General features: G+C 42.3%; 10 protein-coding genes across 14 annotated transcripts in view; 4 read left to right on the forward strand and 6 right to left on the reverse strand.

The window, feature by feature from the left end:
• Positions 1-768: 768 nt before the first annotated feature.
• Positions 769-1,860, reverse strand: LOC6727735 (chymotrypsin-2). Its single transcript, XM_002103061.4, has 2 exons — positions 1,622-1,860; positions 769-1,466 (listed from the first exon to the last, which is right to left on the reverse strand). The coding sequence occupies exons 1-2, from the start codon at positions 1,819-1,821 to the stop codon at positions 839-841; spliced, it is 828 nt and encodes a 275-aa protein (XP_002103097.1). The 5' UTR covers positions 1,822-1,860; the 3' UTR covers positions 769-838.
• A 610-nt stretch (positions 1,861-2,470) lies between these two features.
• Positions 2,471-3,553, reverse strand: LOC6727736 (chymotrypsin-2). The gene is made up of 2 exons (XM_016175487.3): positions 2,730-3,553; positions 2,471-2,664 (listed from the first exon to the last, which is right to left on the reverse strand). Exons 1-2 carry the CDS (start codon positions 3,504-3,506, stop codon positions 2,593-2,595), a joined length of 849 nt encoding a protein of 282 aa, XP_016034308.1. The 5' UTR covers positions 3,507-3,553; the 3' UTR covers positions 2,471-2,592.
• Positions 3,554-3,943: 390 nt separating this feature from the next.
• Positions 3,944-4,967, forward strand: LOC6727737 (chymotrypsin-1). Its single transcript, XM_002103063.4, has 2 exons — positions 3,944-4,758; positions 4,822-4,967. The coding sequence occupies exons 1-2, from the start codon at positions 4,037-4,039 to the stop codon at positions 4,892-4,894; spliced, it is 795 nt and encodes a 264-aa protein (XP_002103099.1). The 5' UTR covers positions 3,944-4,036; the 3' UTR covers positions 4,895-4,967.
• Positions 4,968-5,792: 825 nt separating this feature from the next.
• LOC6727738 (chymotrypsin-1) lies at positions 5,793-6,828 on the forward strand. Its single transcript, XM_002103064.4, has one exon. It carries the CDS (start codon positions 5,843-5,845, stop codon positions 6,707-6,709), a length of 867 nt encoding a protein of 288 aa, XP_002103100.1. The 5' UTR covers positions 5,793-5,842; the 3' UTR covers positions 6,710-6,828.
• A 193-nt stretch (positions 6,829-7,021) lies between these two features.
• LOC6727739 (chymotrypsin-1) lies at positions 7,022-7,989 on the reverse strand. Its single transcript, XM_002103065.4, has one exon. It carries the CDS (start codon positions 7,893-7,895, stop codon positions 7,095-7,097), a length of 801 nt encoding a protein of 266 aa, XP_002103101.1. The 5' UTR covers positions 7,896-7,989; the 3' UTR covers positions 7,022-7,094.
• Positions 7,943-9,046, reverse strand: LOC6727740 (chymotrypsin-2). Its single transcript, XM_002103066.4, has 2 exons — positions 8,264-9,046; positions 7,943-8,141 (listed from the first exon to the last, which is right to left on the reverse strand). The coding sequence occupies exons 1-2, from the start codon at positions 8,990-8,992 to the stop codon at positions 8,046-8,048; spliced, it is 825 nt and encodes a 274-aa protein (XP_002103102.1). The 5' UTR covers positions 8,993-9,046; the 3' UTR covers positions 7,943-8,045.
• A 20-nt stretch (positions 9,047-9,066) lies between these two features.
• Positions 9,067-10,088, forward strand: LOC6727741 (chymotrypsin-2). The gene has a single exon (XM_002103067.4). The coding sequence runs from the start codon at positions 9,193-9,195 to the stop codon at positions 9,994-9,996; it is 804 nt and encodes a 267-aa protein (XP_002103103.1). The 5' UTR covers positions 9,067-9,192; the 3' UTR covers positions 9,997-10,088.
• Positions 10,089-10,704: 616 nt separating this feature from the next.
• The window catches only part of LOC6727743 (filamin-A), a 34,088-nt gene continuing 27,756 nt past the window's right edge, over positions 10,705-17,036 (forward strand). For 2 of the 5 annotated variants that reach the window (XM_016176548.3, XM_016176550.3), the window contains exon 1: positions 13,447-13,746. In XM_016176548.3, coding sequence (XP_016034311.1) covers positions 13,732-13,746 — 15 coding nt within the window. In that variant the 5' untranslated portion in view covers positions 13,447-13,731. Of the gene's footprint in view, positions 10,880-13,446; positions 13,747-17,036 lie in introns of those variants that run through there. The other 3 variants (XM_016176549.3, XM_016176554.3, XM_016176555.3) reach the window with 3 other exon arrangements.
• Positions 11,328-11,661, reverse strand: LOC27208115. The gene has a single exon (XM_039295683.2). The coding sequence runs from the start codon at positions 11,614-11,616 to the stop codon at positions 11,347-11,349; it is 270 nt and encodes an 89-aa protein (XP_039151617.1). The 5' UTR covers positions 11,617-11,661; the 3' UTR covers positions 11,328-11,346.
• Positions 15,352-15,712, reverse strand: LOC6727742. The gene has a single exon (XM_039295684.2). The coding sequence runs from the start codon at positions 15,673-15,675 to the stop codon at positions 15,415-15,417; it is 261 nt and encodes an 86-aa protein (XP_039151618.1). The 5' UTR covers positions 15,676-15,712; the 3' UTR covers positions 15,352-15,414.

Genomic DNA, 17,036 nt, shown 5'->3' on the forward strand with positions numbered 1-17,036 from the left:
CCTTATCTCTCGAAGAGTTTCTTTTAAATATTTTTTTGCGATAAGCGGCTCAGTTCGGGGGAAGCTTCGATAATGACAATTTCCATAGCCATAGTATATAGTACCTGATAGGGGGGAATTCTATAGCCATTTGGACTGGGAGTGATAGACAACTAGCACACGACCGTAATAAGATTACTCATACGCAACGGGGGCGGACTTTGTGCTGACTCGAGTTGTGCTAGGCAGATCTTCAGACGTCGTCGGTTGATAGGGTCGTAATCGGATGGAAGTTTACTCAAAATTCACCTGGAATAATGGCGAAATGATTGAATGCCCCTTGAAGATACTGAAGTCGGCATACCCTTAGGGTAGGCAAGTTAAAAAAAAAGATAGGACAATCTTAAACAAATATTAAAGGATTTATAAAAATAAACTTAGATAAGTAAAACCCTACTTATTTAGTTTTTTATCAAACACTAAAAAAAATATAAGTTGTATAGACATAGTTCGGTGTGTCAAGGTTTGGAAGTGTATTATATTGTTTCTGAAAAACCAGTTGATTTTTATGGCTTCAATGAAATTTTGACGTTTCACTTATCACCCGCAATTACAACAATTGGTAGACGTCTGGACGAGGGATTATCAAGATTTCAAGTTAATCAATTGTTTCACATGCTGGATTTTGGACTTTGACATAATTCAGGAGACAATGTATCTTTTGGAACATCCGTAATGAGATAGGCATAATAAAAATATTCGTCTGGTGATACTGAAAAGGCGGACCACAATTTTTACAGTATTTTATTGAATAAAGGTATCTTTCCGGGACAAAAAGAATTGATACGACTACTTGCAATTAGGAAATAGCACATCCGTTAATCGTGGATATAATCCAGCTGTAGTAAAAGCTAATGCGGGCGAAAACATCGGGGAATCCATAGCCGCAGGGAACGCCCCAGTTACCAACGCCCACCAAGCGACCACGACTGTCAACGATGGGTCCTCCGGTATCCCCATGACAGGCTCCGGCTCCCACCTTTCCCACGGCACAAAGATGACCCACATCCAGATCTGGAGTACCGCCGTAGGTGGCATTGCACTTTTCCGGGGCGACATAGGTCACATCCAACTGCTGCAGCTCCCATGAGAAATCTCCTCCGATCTCCGTGCTGCCGTATCCGTATATGGTTAGCTTTTCACCATCTATCAAATCCTCCAACGGAGCGATTGTGATATTCTGGGTCACATCATCGTAATCGAATAGTGTATGTGTCTTGATCAGGGCAATGTCATTATGGTACATGGGGCTGTCGAAGTTGCAGTGCATGACGATATCCTCCACGGAGTATATCCAGCCCTCCGATCCCCAGTTATTAAAAGTGGTGGTCACCACCTTCACGTTGTTTTTTTGCAATCCAGCTAAGCAACTAGCCGCGGTGAGTATCCACTGATCGTGGATGATAACGCCAGCACAAAAGTGGTTGCTTAAAAGAGTAGCATAATTCACTATTGAGACTTCAAAATATAATGTTACTTAAGACACTAAAAAAATATATTGCTTCAAAAAATAGTATAATTACGTTAGCAAATGTTACCAATAGGATAACTAGGATAGGATAAATAAGGATAAGTTAATTACCCATAAGCGTTTTGGAGCGAGACTAGATAGGGTGCCGCCAGGACATCGGACTCTACTCCTCCGATGATTCGGGAGCTAAATTTATTCGCGGCTTCGAATGTTTCTGAGGTGAAGGCCCGACGGCGTAGACTTGCCTCCGAAAAGGATAACGCCAAAAGGACGAGGGCGAGTATAGAGACCGCTCCGATTTGGTAAGACATCTTGGACGAACAGCTGAAGTTGAACTAATTGCAAAGCAGTGCAGCTAAAAAGAAACTAAGCTCTAATAAACGATATTCGGTATACGATATTAGATATTTGGCGTGATATTAATGAACCGCCATAAAGGTATTGCAATCTCAATCATGGTCAGCCTGAACAAAACCCACAAATTATCCCCTCGTAAAAATCCCATATCTTTTTATAAATCAGCAAATCAACACAATTCATGTTTCCTACACTTGGGCAAAAAATTACTTCAAAATAATTTCAAATGACTGGCATATAATGTTTTATTATTTTCACATCTTATCTAACTACATATATAGTGCTAAAAATTCCTGTAAAATTTAAATTATAGTTTTCAGTTACATAAGGTAACAAATATTAAAATATGTATATTTAAATATTTTACATTAGCCAATTTAATTTCAAATTTAAGTGAAAGGGTATATAGCTTTTTTCAGATCTACAAAGGTGAACGTTATAGTAATCTAAACTTGAAAGAAATTTATTTTTTTAAAAATCAGCCGTGAAAAAAATAATTTTAAGCAAGTAGAACTGAACTTTAATACCCCATACTAAAGATTACTTTGACCAGATAAAACTAAGATAGAACTCGAAAGCGTATTAGTGGTAAGAAAAAAGATGCATTCTTTAATGATTAAATCATATTTAATAGTGCTTTTGAAATATATTTGTCATATTAAAAATCTCTGGCCAAATTGATGAGCCGCATTTTCCTCAGTGCACAGATAGGAGGTGACCAATGACTAGGCGATCGTACATCCATTCATGGTGGTGCGGATCCAATCGTTGTAGAAGGCAATACGCGCATACACATCCTAGTGGATAATAATAGGTGGCAATAAATACATATATTACCCTCCGATATAGGCGGAATACTCACCGGATAACCACGTCCGCATGGCACACCCCAATTACCGATGCCTACCAAGCGCTCCTGCTCGTCGATAAGCGGTCCGCCGGTGTCCCCATGACAGGCGCCCTTGCCCGCGTCCATTTGGACGCACACATGACCCAGGTCCACATCATCTTGGTTCTGCAACTTCTCCCGGCATGCGTCCACCGGCAGATATGTGCCGGATGCCTCCTGCAGATAGCGACCATAGGTGCCCATGGCCTCGGAGCTGCCCCAACCGGCGAAGGTCAACTTTTCCCCCTCTTCCAATTCATCGATATCCGCCAAGGTTATATTCGTTGTCGCATCGTTGAATTCGATTTTGGACGACAACTGCAGCAGGGCTATGTCATTGTGATACAGCGGCTTGTCGTAGTTGCAGTGCACATGGATCCGGCTCACAGAGTAGTACGGAGCATATAGATCCCACCAGTCCACAGTTCCAGTCACAACGAGCAGGCTTAATGTCCTCAATCCCGCCACGCAACTGGCCGCTGTGAGCACCCAGTATTCGTTGAGTATGAGGCCTCCACACAGGTGATACGAGTATGCATTTTGGATACTTGCTATCCAGGGCCATTTGCCCTCGGCGGCGGTGGTGCCACCGGCCACACGACCTTGGGGCACAGCTTCGGTGGAGCGATGCCTCTCGATATTGGCCAAACCCGGAAGTGGTTCACCTCGCATCCTCATGGCTTCCGTTGGCCCCTGAAGAGCCAGCAGAGTTAGACCCAGCAGCACCGTAAGATTCCACCTATTTCTCATGGTTGGTATATGCGCGGTACAATCGAAACTAAAACCCCTCAGCCGGGCCACCTTAAAATTACACTTCATATGGCGGATCTTATCGCCCAGTTTGGTCGAATTTTGGATAATAGGAAGTTTATGGGTCTGGACATGGCGATAAGTGGCATATGCGGCATTGCGGTCGTGGTCATTATGAGCTGACTGGCTAGTTCGACCGGTGCATTTATAGAGTGCCGAGATTTGCCGTGTCACACAATTCCATGGGTTTATGAGCAACTAGCTCCAATTGGACGTTCCGCCTTTACCAATTGCGTTTTATCCTTGTAGCCGTAAAGATACCTGGCTGTTAATGGCCATAAAGATTGCTGGCCAGTGGTCAGTTGGCCGCGAAAAAAAACCCAAGTGAACCAACTCCCGATGTGCGATAAAATCGGTTTATATGGAATGCATATAAAAACGCTCAGTTGGGTCATACAATTTTCCATTGCTGGTCATTAATTCGCGCTGTCCGGCATTGTCCCTCGACTCGGAAATATTTGTTTTGGGTGATGGCTGTCCGTTTGTCTTTGATTTGGCTGCTTCTGCTGGGCACTTCCATTGACGTCACGCGCGGAAAGCGTTTGGATCGTAAACTTTTGGACAATCGCATTGTGGGTGGCCAGGAGGCGGAGGACGGAGCGGCTCCTTATCAGGTGTCCATTCAGACCACCTGGAAAACCCACATCTGCAGCGGAGTCATTCTCAACGAACAGTGGATCCTCACCGCGGGCCATTGTGCACTGGACTTTAGCATCGAGGATCTGAGGATTATCGTGGGCACGAATGATCGCCTGGAGCCAGGACAGACCTTATTTCCGGACGAGGCCCTAGTCCATTGCCTGTACGACATTCCCTATGTCTACAATAATGACATTGCGTTGATCCATGTCAACGAGTCGATAATATTCAATGATCGCACGCAGATCGTTGAGTTGAGCAGAGTGCAACCTCCGGCAGGTTCCACGGTCACTCTGACGGGATGGGGTGCTCCGGAAAGTAGTTTACCCACGGTGCAATATCTGCAGACCCTCAACCTGACCATCATCGCACACGAGGAGTGCAGAGAGAGATGGGACTTTCACGATGGCATCGACGTCGGTCATATTTGCACCTTTACGCGAGAGGGTGAGGGAGCCTGCTCCGGAGACTCCGGTGGTCCCCTGATGTGGGAGGGCAAGCTGGTGGGCCTGGTCAACTGGGGAAGAGCCTGCGGCGTCGGCATGCCAGACATGTAAGATGGTGTCTATCCAATCTCCTTGTAAAGTGGGAATTAATGAATTGCCAATACTTTCAGGTATGCCAACACAGTTTACTATCAGGATTGGATCCGCAGGACTCGCTCAGGATGCAAGAATCGTGTTAACTAAAAGGGATACAGATTAAATGGTATCACTATGATGTATTTTGGTATAAATATGTGAAATAAATGTATTGACTAAAGCAACGCTGATAACTTTTAGCCCTTACTCATATGTGGTCATTGCCTGCTTTTAGATGGGCAATCAACACTTTTATGGATCTGTTTGCTAACATGTTATGGCATAAGATAATGCCAAGCTAGGGCTGAAAAATTGTATGTTATACGTGAAATGATTTGGCAAGTGTATACTTTAATAATTGATGATGATTAATGTTATTCATTTTGGTGCGTTTAAAATGGATTCACCCCGTAAACTAGGAATACTATTGTTGTTAAATTATTTGGATTTCCGTTATCAAAATGTATAGCCCAGATTATAGAGCGAATTTTATTTAGACTTTTAGCTATGCATTAAAAAAAATCAGTTAATTTTGAAGATGATAAAACGATATTTTCTGATTGCAAGCCACTGCTGGCGGCATCTCCAAAAATGAGAAGAGTTTAAAATATTGTAGATTTTTTGAAACCTCATTAAAAAGATGTTCAACTCGAATATATCCAATTCGAGGTAAAACTAGTTCCTTTTGTAGATTTGATATTGAAAACATTACATTCTTGACCAGATATCCTTTAGATATTTGATGTAGGTGGTATAGATGCAACCCTCGTTTTTACAAAGTCCAGTGGTGATATCCACCAATTGACCATTCTAGGTATTATTCTTATGCAATGACGGCGCTGACATTGATTGCCCTGTCACAAAATGATAATCAGTGTGCGTCTATATCTTTCTACGATATCAGACTTTATGGCATAGATATATTGTGCGGAAACATTGATTCCGATTTACGATAAAACCCCAAGACTTACGATAAAACGTTCGAGTATAAAAGAAAAATCACTGCCCATATGCAGGTTTAATTGTCGCATTGAAAGTCAAGCACCCACCACCACGATGGTTCGACTGGGTGTTTCGCAGATCCTGGTGATCCTCCTAGCCTGCAGTTACTATAACCCCATTAGCGCCGTGCGTTTGGCGCAGCTTAGTGAGGATCAGCTGGAGTGGATCTCGAAGGCGGAAGGAGTCAACTTCCAGAATCGCGTTATCAATGGCGAGGATGCGCAGTTGGGCGAGGCCAAGTACCAGATATCGTTGCAGGGAATGTACGGAGGCCACATATGTGGCGGATGCATCATCGACGAACGCCATGTCCTGACGGCAGCCCACTGCGTATATGGCTATAACCCCACCTACCTGCGAGTGATCACAGGAACTGTGCAGTGGGAAAAGCCGGATGCCATCTATTTCGTGGAGGAGCATTGGATTCACTGCAACTACAACAGTCCCGCTTACTACAATGATATTGCCTTGATTCGGCTGAACGATACGATCAAGTTCAATGAGTACACTCAACCGGCTGAGCTGCCCACAGCTCCGCTGGAAAATGGGACGCAGTTGCTCCTCACGGGCTGGGGCTCAACGGAACTCTGGGGCGATACGCCCGATATACTCCAAAAGGCTTATCTCACGCATGTCGTCTACTCGACTTGCCAGGAGATAATGAACAACGATCCGTCGAACGGTCCATGCCATATCTGCACACTGACGACTGGTGGACAGGGAGCCTGCCATGGCGATTCCGGCGGTCCACTGACGCACAACGGAGTACTCTACGGCCTGGTCAATTGGGGTTATCCCTGTGCACTTGGAACTCCCGATAGTCACGCCAACGTCTACTATTATCTGGAATGGATCAGAAGCATGATCTCGGGACCATGTAGCAAATGTCACTGCTATGCCAGTAACTATCCAAACCTGTGATCCAAGAGGACGATATGCTGAGCAAGATATACAATTTTGATTAGGTAAGAATGTACGGTGATTAACTTGTGGAAATAAAATCAATGGCAAATTAACAATAAGAAAATCGTGTTAGTATATTCCTTCGATATCAAGTAATATAGATTTCTATATCTAAGTAAATATGCCCTTTAATTTAGGTGTCTATATTTTCTTGTTAATTGTGTTTTTAATATAAACCTCGATAAACGATGGCGTTAAAAAAAAGTGGAATTATTTTAAGATATTTAAAAAATTGATAATAACGTAACCCAATTTCAAAAGCCACTTTTATAATAGTCTTAATTTTTCTTTATTTCTCTCTGAAATCTTTCTAACAATTTACTATTTAAATTTGATAAGTAAATTAGTAGTAGCATTTGCTGTTGCCGCTGATCTTGCTGCGAATCCAGTCGAGGTAGTAGTACACATTGGCCTGCACATCGGGCAGTCCGACACCGCAGGGTCGTCCCCAATTGACCACACCCACCAAATGGCCATTGCTCACCAGCGGACCACCGGAATCGCCGTGACAGGCGCCCTCACCCTCACGGGAATAGGTACAGATGTGACCCACACCCATGCTGCTGGTTCGGTTGAAGGTCTCGTAGCACTCATCCAGAGGAACAAGGCCCACGGTCAGCTTGTGCAGGTCCTCCATGGAACTCCCGTAGGCCACATCGGAGCCCCAGCCCGTGAGGACGATCTCGTCGCCGAGTTGGACCGGCCTAGTGGGTAGAGCGATCGGCTGGGTCAGCTCATTGAAGGTGATGTTCTGGGTAAGCTTCACCAGGGCGATGTCGTTATGCATGTAAGGCTGGTCGTACATACAGTGTCTGTGGATCTCGGCGGTGTAGTAGACGGCTCCCGGTTCTGCCCACTTATTGGTGCCCGTGATCACATTGACCAGGGCGGGAATGAAGTTTTCCACGCAGTGTCCGGCTGTTATGATCCAGTTTTCGTTTAGGATGGCACCACCGCAATTATGGGAGCCCACTATGGGTTGCAGGGAGACCTGGTACGGAGCAAATCCGATCTCAGCCTCCTCGCCACCCTTAATCCTGCCAGATGGACCCGCCGGAAACGGGCCAACTAAGCGCTTTGATTCACAGGGATTCGGGGGCTTCGCAGCTAGGAGAAACAAAAGGCTTAGACGGAGCAGCTTCATCTCGAAGGTTTGACCAAGTACTGAACACTAAACGCCAACTTCTTCGCTATCAAAACTTTATTAACTGGCCCCTGCTTATCGAGGCAATTTTATCGTTGCCTTATAAATTACTATTTTTATGGATTATGATAGTCACAGTAAACGGAACCTTTAGGAGTGGTTGGAGCTGAAGCCAGTGCACTTTGAATTACCACTCATGACATTGCGTATCCAATCACGATAGAAATAAACACTGGCATGAACGTCCTGAAAATATAAAAAAAGGATTAGAATCTTGATGTTTTCCAAAAGGCATGGAAAAGTATTTTCATGAAATTCACCCACAAAATTCAGCCGTGCTCTTAACAAAAAGATTTCCAATCACTTACCGGAACTCCTGTCGCGCAGGGCCATCCCCAGTTGACCAGTCCCACCAGGTAACCATTGCTGACCAGAGGTCCACCGGAATCTCCATGACAGGCACCTTCTCCCAGCCGCGAAAAGGTACAGATGTGACCCACATCACAATCGTCATCGTTGCTCAGCAGGGCTTTGCACTCGCGATGGGGAACGTACTGAAGATATAGAACCTGCAGATCTATGGGACTGGTGCCCCAGAGCACCGTGGATCCCCAACCAGTGAGGATCACTTCATCACCAGGCTGCATGGGGACCAAGGGCAACGGGATCGGCTGAGTGCGCTCGTCCCAAGCAATGGGCTCAACTAATTCCAACAGGGCAATATCATTGTGCATCTCCGGACTATCGTAGTTACAATGGCTATGTATGGCTTTTAGGAAATACCTGCCTCCCGGTTGGTTGTACTTATTGGTGCCCGTGACGACAACCAGCCATGGAATATAGGCATTTTCGACACAGTGAGCGGCGGTCAGGACGAATGTCTCGTTTATTATGGCACCACCACAGGAGTGGGCGCCGGAGATTCCCTGCAATGATATCTGATAGGGAGCGAAGCCATCCTCAGCTGCCTGACCACCAATGATCCGTTGATCCTTATAAAACCGCCCGTCGGTGTAGTTTCCTTTGATTCGTATGGCTGTTATGGATAAGAGTCCCGACCAGAGACCCAACAAAATAAGTAAAGCCGCTGCCGACATCTTGTTTCTGGCCACGGGCAGCTAATGAAGTTTTCAGTCGAACAGGCTGCCTTCTTGACCATTTATCGGAATCAGATAAAAAATCAGTTTATGGCCCGATTGGTAGAACCTTTGGTCAGGCCATTTTAACTTTACTATAGTTCAATCAAAACCGCTAAGGGTAAAACCAGACTAGCTCAGTCCGCGATTGCATTTCAGCCATGGCGTTTGCACGGTTCCTATTTCATATTCTCCTGTTCAGTTTACTCTACTGTGACGTATTGGCAGTGGAGTACTTCATTGTGGGTGGCCAGAATGCAGCTGAAGGAGATGCCCCCTACCAGGTGTCGCTCCAAACTCTTTTGGGTAGTCACCTATGCGGTGGTGCCATCATATCGGACCGATGGATAATTACTGCTGGTCACTGTGTCAAAGGATACCCGGCCAGCAGACTTCAAGTGGCCACTGGGACAATTCGATATGCGGAACCAGGAGCTGTGTATTACCCAGACGCCATCTACCTGCACTGCAACTATGACAGTCCCAAGTACCAGAATGATATTGGCCTGCTCCACCTGAACGAGAGCATCAGCTTTAACACTCTAACTCAGGCGGTTGAACTACCCACATCCTCCTTTCCCAGGGGAGCTTCTGAGCTGGTTTTCACCGGATGGGGATCTCAGTCAGCGGCGGGGACGTTGCCATCCCAGCTGCAGCGCGTCCAGCAGCAACACCTCAGCTCTCCAGCTTGTGAGTCCATGATGTCCGCCTACGAAGATCTGGAACTGGGACCTTGCCATATTTGTGCATATCGTCAGGCAAATATTGGAGCCTGCCACGGAGACTCTGGAGGTCCGCTAGTTCATCAGGGCACTCTGGTCGGCATACTCAACTTCTTTGTACCCTGCGCTCAGGGAGTGCCGGATATATTTATGGATGTAATGTACTACCGCGACTGGATGCGACAAACGATGAGTGGCAATGGCAAATGTGCACAGGTCAACCAGCAGGCAATAAATGGATAAAAACATTTCAACTCATTAAAGAACCTGGATTCCTAACGTAATTCCTTAATGCTGTGCATAATTTATTAATTTATTAAACCGTTAAAACACAAGATGTCTTTCTAACTTACGGACTTGTACCAAATATCACCAAACACGCACCAAAACCGCCAAAAACTCGCACCCAAGCCGCACACAAATCGCCACCAAACCGCACACAAACCGCAAGCAAATCGCGTCCAAGTCGCACTTAAAACAAAGGGCAGGACATTATCCTTTACGGGTCACTCGTTAGGGGTCAACCTGTACGGGGCATAGTTCACTTGTATTTTGGCGGGAGTGGTGAATTATTTTAATGTTTCTGGAGGCAAGTGATATTCTTGGCCCACAGCCAGGAGTCCTCTCAGACGGACAGCCGGAATGTCTTAGTGATTCAGCCATCCGCCGTTTTCTGATTTATTTCGGAAGAAGAGAAGTGTCGCACTGGTCACACGTGTCGTTCTGATCTAATTGGAAGCAGGTAGACCCAGACAGACGTGGTCTTAGTCATGATTTGAGTTGTGAGAAAAATTTCGACACAAATCGCTCACGGCGCATGGAAATTCTGAAAATATTTCTATCGGCACTCGCTGTTCAGATGGGGGAAAAACAAGCGGGAAAACTCTCAGTTGTGGGTTGTATCTTGGCATTTTGAAAAAGATTTTCAGTTGCTGTATTGACTTGGACGTGTGCGGTGCGGGTCTCGAATTTTCTTGGAATACGCGGCGTATACGCAATCCGTGGGCTATATGTAGACGCGTGTCTTGCTCATATTTTTATATATACAGCAATATATAACAAGTGAAATTTCGCAACTTGTGCAGAGTCGAGGGAAAATTATGTTAAATCCAGTGAAAATGCCAAAGTATGTGAAATAGTTTTCCCAATTAAGGCAAACCGACTTTGCTGCAATGTATTTTACATTCTCACCAAGAGTGATGAATAATTGCGCTAAAAGTATACGGCCAACAAAAAAAACCGTTCGAATAAATATATTACCAAAAATAAAATAGATTCTGAATATTTTGTGTTATGTGAATTTCAGTTTGAAATATTGCGTACAAGGCGTTGCCATTTCGTGATATATTCAGACGATGAAAGGTCTCTTTGCTGGATCGCAAAGAAAGAGCCATTAAATGTTCAGTTGTGAGAGCGTAAAGTGCATTTATCTGTCGGGCACCAGATGTTAATAGAGCCTCTGATCTTTATTTAGCCCCAATCGCATGCTCTGCCGCACCTGGGGTATCTGCGGGATATAGTACCCAAGGGGACCCGGCATATGTATTTCCCAAAATGATTTATTTAACAAGGCGTACAAGTTTGAGTGATTTTTTAATAGAAGAAATAAAGCTTTTGTGCACCCTTTAGAAGATTTGCGCAAGGTCCTTGGGTTTTTCCATCACATGGAGGCCTGGAAGTTGACGGAGCAACAGGTGCAGATGTAGTTGCATCCTCCCCGTAGGGATACGAAGTGGTAGAATCTCCGTAAGCAACCCAAGATGATGAGTATGGGTCCCAATAATATCCAGATGACGTAGTTGAATCTGAGCAAGAGCAGCCTGCCAAGACGCAAAAGAACGCTATAATCGTTAAGAACCTCATTTTAGCCGGCTATAACACAAACTAATAAATGATAGATAGAATTTTATCAATTATATACTTCTTATCTTATTTATTTTCAATTGTTTAATGAAATAATACCTTAAAACAGTTGGGCAAATGCCAAATTTTCTATGAAAAGTCATATTGGTCTGACTAATATTTATTTTTCATATTCTATTGCCAAATTAATCACCAGCTGTTGTATGCGAAATATTAAAAATTCTAGAAGAGGCAACCACCTTTGTAAACTTTGTATATTTCATTTGACAGCCCACTGTGCCATTGTTTATTATATTCTAATTATTTTCTAAATATCCAAGTAACAGTGCCGAAGCGGGAAAAGGCTAAATAAAGCGTTGGCACGTGAAATTACTTGACGGCAACGGGGCGTATGCGCAACAAGAGATTTTAACAGCCCAAGCAGCTGTTGAATTAATTCAAACGCCATGAATAATGATGGCCAATAAAAATAAGATTTGTTTAAAAGTACACGCGCTTCGCGTTCACAAAAAAGTATTTGAGAAATGTTAGTACAGAGTTGTTATGAATGACGTATAATAATGTATGTTGTTTCATATCTAAGTATTATTTCATCTTTGTTATTTGATATTTGTTGTAGTTTATAATAATATCTTGGGTTTTTTCTTAGATAACTTAGATATTTTAACGAATATCTTGGTTTTTTTCTTAATTGTTTTATTACCGAATATTCCCCAAATTCAAAACATCTTTAGTTAACAATTTTCTTAATTTTATTTTATGATAGCACTGAAATCAGGTAATCAAAATAAAATGGTATGATATATTTAGCGTGCTCTTGCTGCGTTTTATCTACAAACGAGCATAAACATCCAAGCCAAATAAAAACAAGGAATTTATGACAGCTGATTTGGCCGAAGCGAGTTAGTCATCTCACAAGACTAAACAACATATGAATTTAATTTAAGAGTTTTATGGGTTCTACGATCCACCGATTTGGGATTCTTTATATCAGCGCCTCGTGGGTCAAATGACGGGGGAACACGGAACACGGAATGCGGAATGTACTTGGGGCGACCGCCAGAGATGGCCAAAAGCCAATCATTTTCGCAGGAGGCACTTTCAATTGTGGCCAGCAGCAGAGAAGATTGAAGCGAAAGCATAAAACACAAAAGACGGCAACCAATTCTATGAATAGAATAACAACAAAATCAGCTGCGCGTCGAAAATCACATTTGTGATGAGTTGAAGGGGGGGTAGGGGGGAAGCAGTGGGTGGGGACTGGGGGGCTCATGTAGTAGCGTCGCCAAAAACCTGCCAAACAGAGTCAAGAGTGCAGTCGACGTCGACTGCGACTGCGACAGCAAGTCAACGTCACTCGCCATACCAAAAACACAACACAAAACATGAAGCGAAATAAATATTGAACAAATTATGTATTGAAGACCTTTTACAGACGAGGATGCACTTTTAGAAACTTGTGAGAAATGTACATTTAATATGATCCTAAAAATTAAAAATACAAATTACAACTAAAGTTATTTTATCTTCTAAAATATAACTATGATATATATAATATAGTATTTTAATTTCATTACCAACTTGAAATAATAATAGAATAAATCGAATGCAAACCATTGTTATCTATTAAAAGAAAGAAATTATCCTTTGCAATTATAACCTATAAGCGTTGCCCAATATTGCTCAAGGAGTTATTTAAGATGATCCTCGTCTGTATGATTTATCTGAGAAAATAATAATAAAGAAATTGAGAAATAAGCGGCGAGCATTTGGCTGCATAAAAACTTTGAGCAAGGAGGCGCACACAACTCAGTCGAGTTGAGAAATTGTCGCGGCCAGTACGAGTACGAGTAGCAAAGAACGCGAAAGCAACGCGCGCATCTCGTGCGCACATTTTCAAAACCAAAAGAAAGAAATTCTGAAATTTGTTTACGAAAAAAAAGAAGGATTTGCCCAGTCTGTTTGTGTTGTGTTTTTGAGAGAAACGTGCTCGCCACGCCAGAAATTGTGTAATTAGCGGGCCATCAAGTGATCAGTATTAAGCGCACCCACTAAAGTATTACAACTCGATATCATTCGACGGCAGCGATTCCTATCATCAGAAAATCCATCGATATGGCGTCCAGAAAAGTGAGTTTTTTTCTCATTGTGGGGCTAGGGTGGCCCTTATTCGATCGGCAATCGTTGCATTTCACCCACACGATTTTCCACGATATATTCACGACGAAAATGGAGGACATGTGCTTCTCATTACCTTTTCATAAAAACTAAATATTTGTCAATTTATTTTTAGTCAAACGGGCGGTCGAAATTTGCTCACTTGCCTTCGTTGTGCAAATGTTGGGTGTAATTTTAGTTTCAAATAAATTCAAATTAATTAAAATGGAAGTGCAAATTTATTTAGCATTTCATTGGCGGCGTGTTCGGCGACGCTGATTCATGCGATTCCCCAGCGATGCAAGTGGCGCCTCACGTATTCGTCGTCATTTGGCCGCCGCTTTTGGCCCGATTTGAAAAGTTTATTTCCATATAAGGGAATCCTCAGCCGGACGCACTTGCTCCATATGGCAGTTCCACTCCCTTGTGGAATGTAGTGAAGGTTTCGAGTCCAAAATAGATGAATGTTAAACCCAGTGATCCTTGTATAAGTGCTATTTTGGTGTTTGATTTGTTGGGATTGTTCTATCTTTTTATTTTACTCCAAAATATAAACATTTTGAAGCCATATTATTTATAAAAGAAATATAATTTCTTGGCGCCAGCTGCTCCACATGGAGGTGCTGTAGTTGTTGCAGATGCTTCCGTTGTACTTGCAGAACCCCAATTGTACTCCGTTGATGTTGTTGTTGTTGAGGCAATTGCAACAGCGGTTATGGTGCACAAAAGTAGGAGGATGGCAAAGAACTTCATGTTGCTAACTTTAAATCGAAAGTGATATTTTACTTAACATATTTTGCCCTTATATACTTATAATGATTCAGAACAATTGTTAACACAAGTGTTTGGAAGATTTGATGGATAGAATGGTGGATGGAGTGATGGATTAGGACAGTTGAGTAAATACTCTAATTTGCTTTTCCAAAATTAAGCTTACACGTGGCAAATGTTTGGCACGTGCAAATAGACAGTAGCAGTTTTAATCGCAGTGGTTATGATTTTCTTAAACAAGTGCTTTATAATTATTTAAATAAAATATTTTTAATCGTAAACTGAGTTTATGAGCTTAAACAGGAACAGTAGCATTAGCTAGAGTTTAGTTATTTATCTCTCTAACAAATTAATCCTGATTATACCCGTTAATCGTAGAGTAAAAGGGTATACTAGGTTCGTTTAAAAGTATTTAACAGCTAGAAGAAATCGTTTTCGAACTTATAAATGCTATAGATCTCGGAAGCATTAAAGCTAAAAAGTTAACAGTATTATTTTTGTTATTAATATATTATTAATATAATAATAGTCAATTATGACGATTCTATAGACGTAGAAGCCACGCAAGTGGGTTTTAAAATAATGTCTCATCCACTCTAACGTCATAAACTATCGAGATCTGAGTAGCGAGTATCAGATAGTCGAAGAACTCGACTATAACATTCCTCTTCTTTCTTTTATTTATAATTATAGTTATATTGCAAAATGTAGTCGTCGGTTTTATTATAGAACTCCCCTGATCGCCCACCGTTTGTTAAACCATAATTTAAAGTCTGCATAATTTAAAGTATCATTAGAAAGGGCTAATTGATAGGTCTACAACTTTTTACACTTTATTGAGTCAAAATAATTAACCTAGTTAGAATTCATTCAGTAGAAGAAGTACAGTTTCTTGCCGCAAAGGCCACCAGGACCTCCCACGCAGGGCGGCAGTGGTGGAGGGACCTGTCCACAGGGTCCTTGGGGTCCGCTTCCACATGGAGGCTGAGCCGAGGGAGCTACTGTAGTGTCCGAGGCAGCGGTGGTAGAGTAGTCCTCTTCCGTAGTTGAATCATAGTCCGCAAAGGTGGTCGAAGAAGCAGCCACGGCGAAGAGGAAGACAAAGAGGAAGAGAACAGCGAAGAACTTCATTTTGGTAACTCCGTAGCTGCAGTGATAATTTGGTGGCAAGACTTCGCGATTATATACTTTTCCCTTTTGGCAAGTCAAATATTATCACAATTGCCAAAAATTTCTTTTCCGTGGCAAGTTTAAAAAATCTTAAGAAAAGAAACAATTGGGCAAACATCAGAGCACGTAATCGTGGAATTGTCTACATATATTGTAGATTTGTTTCCAGCGAGTATTGGTGGTTAGGAAATTGAGTGCCTTATAAGGCAGGCACTGGATAGCTCCCTTGGGGAATTTGGCGAAGGACTCCGCAGTGCCAAAAAACAACATTACTCAGTCCCCGGGCATCGATCTGCCATCGATCATACATGCATACATAGCTACCCGTTTTGACTTTGACTCATTTGGCTAAAATTAACGATTCCTAACCATATCGAGAAGGTCGCTGGTTGTCAGCCCCATTTGCTTGGCTCATTCACTTGTCTGGCCGACGCCGTGCATTTGCTTCTGCCTTTCGTTTTTGCATTTGATCAGGCGGAAAAAGGGGGAGTGGAATTAAATTAAAAGGCACTGCCAAAAGCAATCCTCAAATATGCCAAATATTTACCAGAATTATTTGCTGTTCCCCGGTCACGGGATTTGTGGGTGTGGGGTTGCAAGGGGATCATGAGTCACCTTATTTGGGTTCCCGTTCTGAAAAAGGTCGGGATTTGAGAATTCCAGGGCTTGGCCAACAACGTACGAATAATATCTACATATACACGCATAATAATACTTCCGACTAAAATAGCAAATATTTTTAAACATTACCAATAGCTTTTGTGAAATAAAACGAATGAAATGAATCGTTTTATTCGATGACAGGTTTGTTAGTCATTGATTCACTGGAGAATAATATTTTCACTCCGAGCTTACGCTATGTTACTAATGTTTTGATTGTGACTTCTATTAGGTGTTTTTTAAAATTTTAAATAAATAACACATTAGTAATTATTTATAAGGCAATCAAAATATAGCAATTAGTCATTTTTTATGATTTACATAAACAGCATGCGGTTGGAAAGGAAATCTTAATCTCGCCAAAAATGTAATTTGTACAATTTAATGTCGTCAAAACCAGTTATATTAAAAAAAACTGTTTTTTTTTTTTTGAACAATTTAATGTTGCAAAAATCAGTTATATTAAAAAATACTCTATTATTCTATGATAAGGCGATTATTCGCAACGGTCTTATTATTAGTGCATACTTTGGGGCTTATGGAAGTACTTATTACTTATAAAATATAAATATTTAACTTTACGCTCTCACACTGAAACTGAACTTGAATCTGTTGATAATATTTTTTCGAAAACTGGTTTTGTGCTGGCTGAGAAAATGACT

This window comes from Drosophila simulans, chromosome 3R (assembly GCF_016746395.2).
Source record: "Drosophila simulans strain w501 chromosome 3R, Prin_Dsim_3.1, whole genome shotgun sequence".
NCBI classification, from domain to species: Eukaryota; Metazoa; Arthropoda; class Insecta; order Diptera; family Drosophilidae; genus Drosophila; species Drosophila simulans.

Coding starts and splice junctions, on each gene's coding strand:
- LOC6727735 (XM_002103061.4), bottom strand. CDS start 1,821: ATGTCTTACCAAATCGGAGCGGTCTCTATACTCGCCCTCGTCCTTTTG. Junction 1,467..1,621: donor TCGCTCCAAAACGCTTATGG/GTAATTAACTTA, acceptor TACTCTTTTAAG/CAACCACTTTTGTGCTGGCG.
- LOC6727736 (XM_016175487.3), bottom strand. CDS start 3,506: ATGAGAAATAGGTGGAATCTTACGGTGCTGCTGGGTCTAACTCTGCTG. Junction 2,665..2,729: donor CATGCGGACGTGGTTATCCG/GTGAGTATTCCG, acceptor ATTATCCACTAG/GATGTGTATGCGCGTATTGC.
- LOC6727737 (XM_002103063.4), top strand. CDS start 4,037: ATGGCTGTCCGTTTGTCTTTGATTTGGCTGCTTCTGCTGGGCACTTCC. Junction 4,759..4,821: donor GGCGTCGGCATGCCAGACAT/GTAAGATGGTGT, acceptor CAATACTTTCAG/GTATGCCAACACAGTTTACT.
- LOC6727738 (XM_002103064.4), top strand. CDS start 5,843: ATGGTTCGACTGGGTGTTTCGCAGATCCTGGTGATCCTCCTAGCCTGC.
- LOC6727739 (XM_002103065.4), bottom strand. CDS start 7,895: ATGAAGCTGCTCCGTCTAAGCCTTTTGTTTCTCCTAGCTGCGAAGCCC.
- LOC6727740 (XM_002103066.4), bottom strand. CDS start 8,992: ATGTCGGCAGCGGCTTTACTTATTTTGTTGGGTCTCTGGTCGGGACTC. Junction 8,142..8,263: donor CCTGCGCGACAGGAGTTCCG/GTAAGTGATTGG, acceptor TTATATTTTCAG/GACGTTCATGCCAGTGTTTA.
- LOC6727741 (XM_002103067.4), top strand. CDS start 9,193: ATGGCGTTTGCACGGTTCCTATTTCATATTCTCCTGTTCAGTTTACTC.
- LOC27208115 (XM_039295683.2), bottom strand. CDS start 11,616: ATGAGGTTCTTAACGATTATAGCGTTCTTTTGCGTCTTGGCAGGCTGC.
- LOC6727742 (XM_039295684.2), bottom strand. CDS start 15,675: ATGAAGTTCTTCGCTGTTCTCTTCCTCTTTGTCTTCCTCTTCGCCGTG.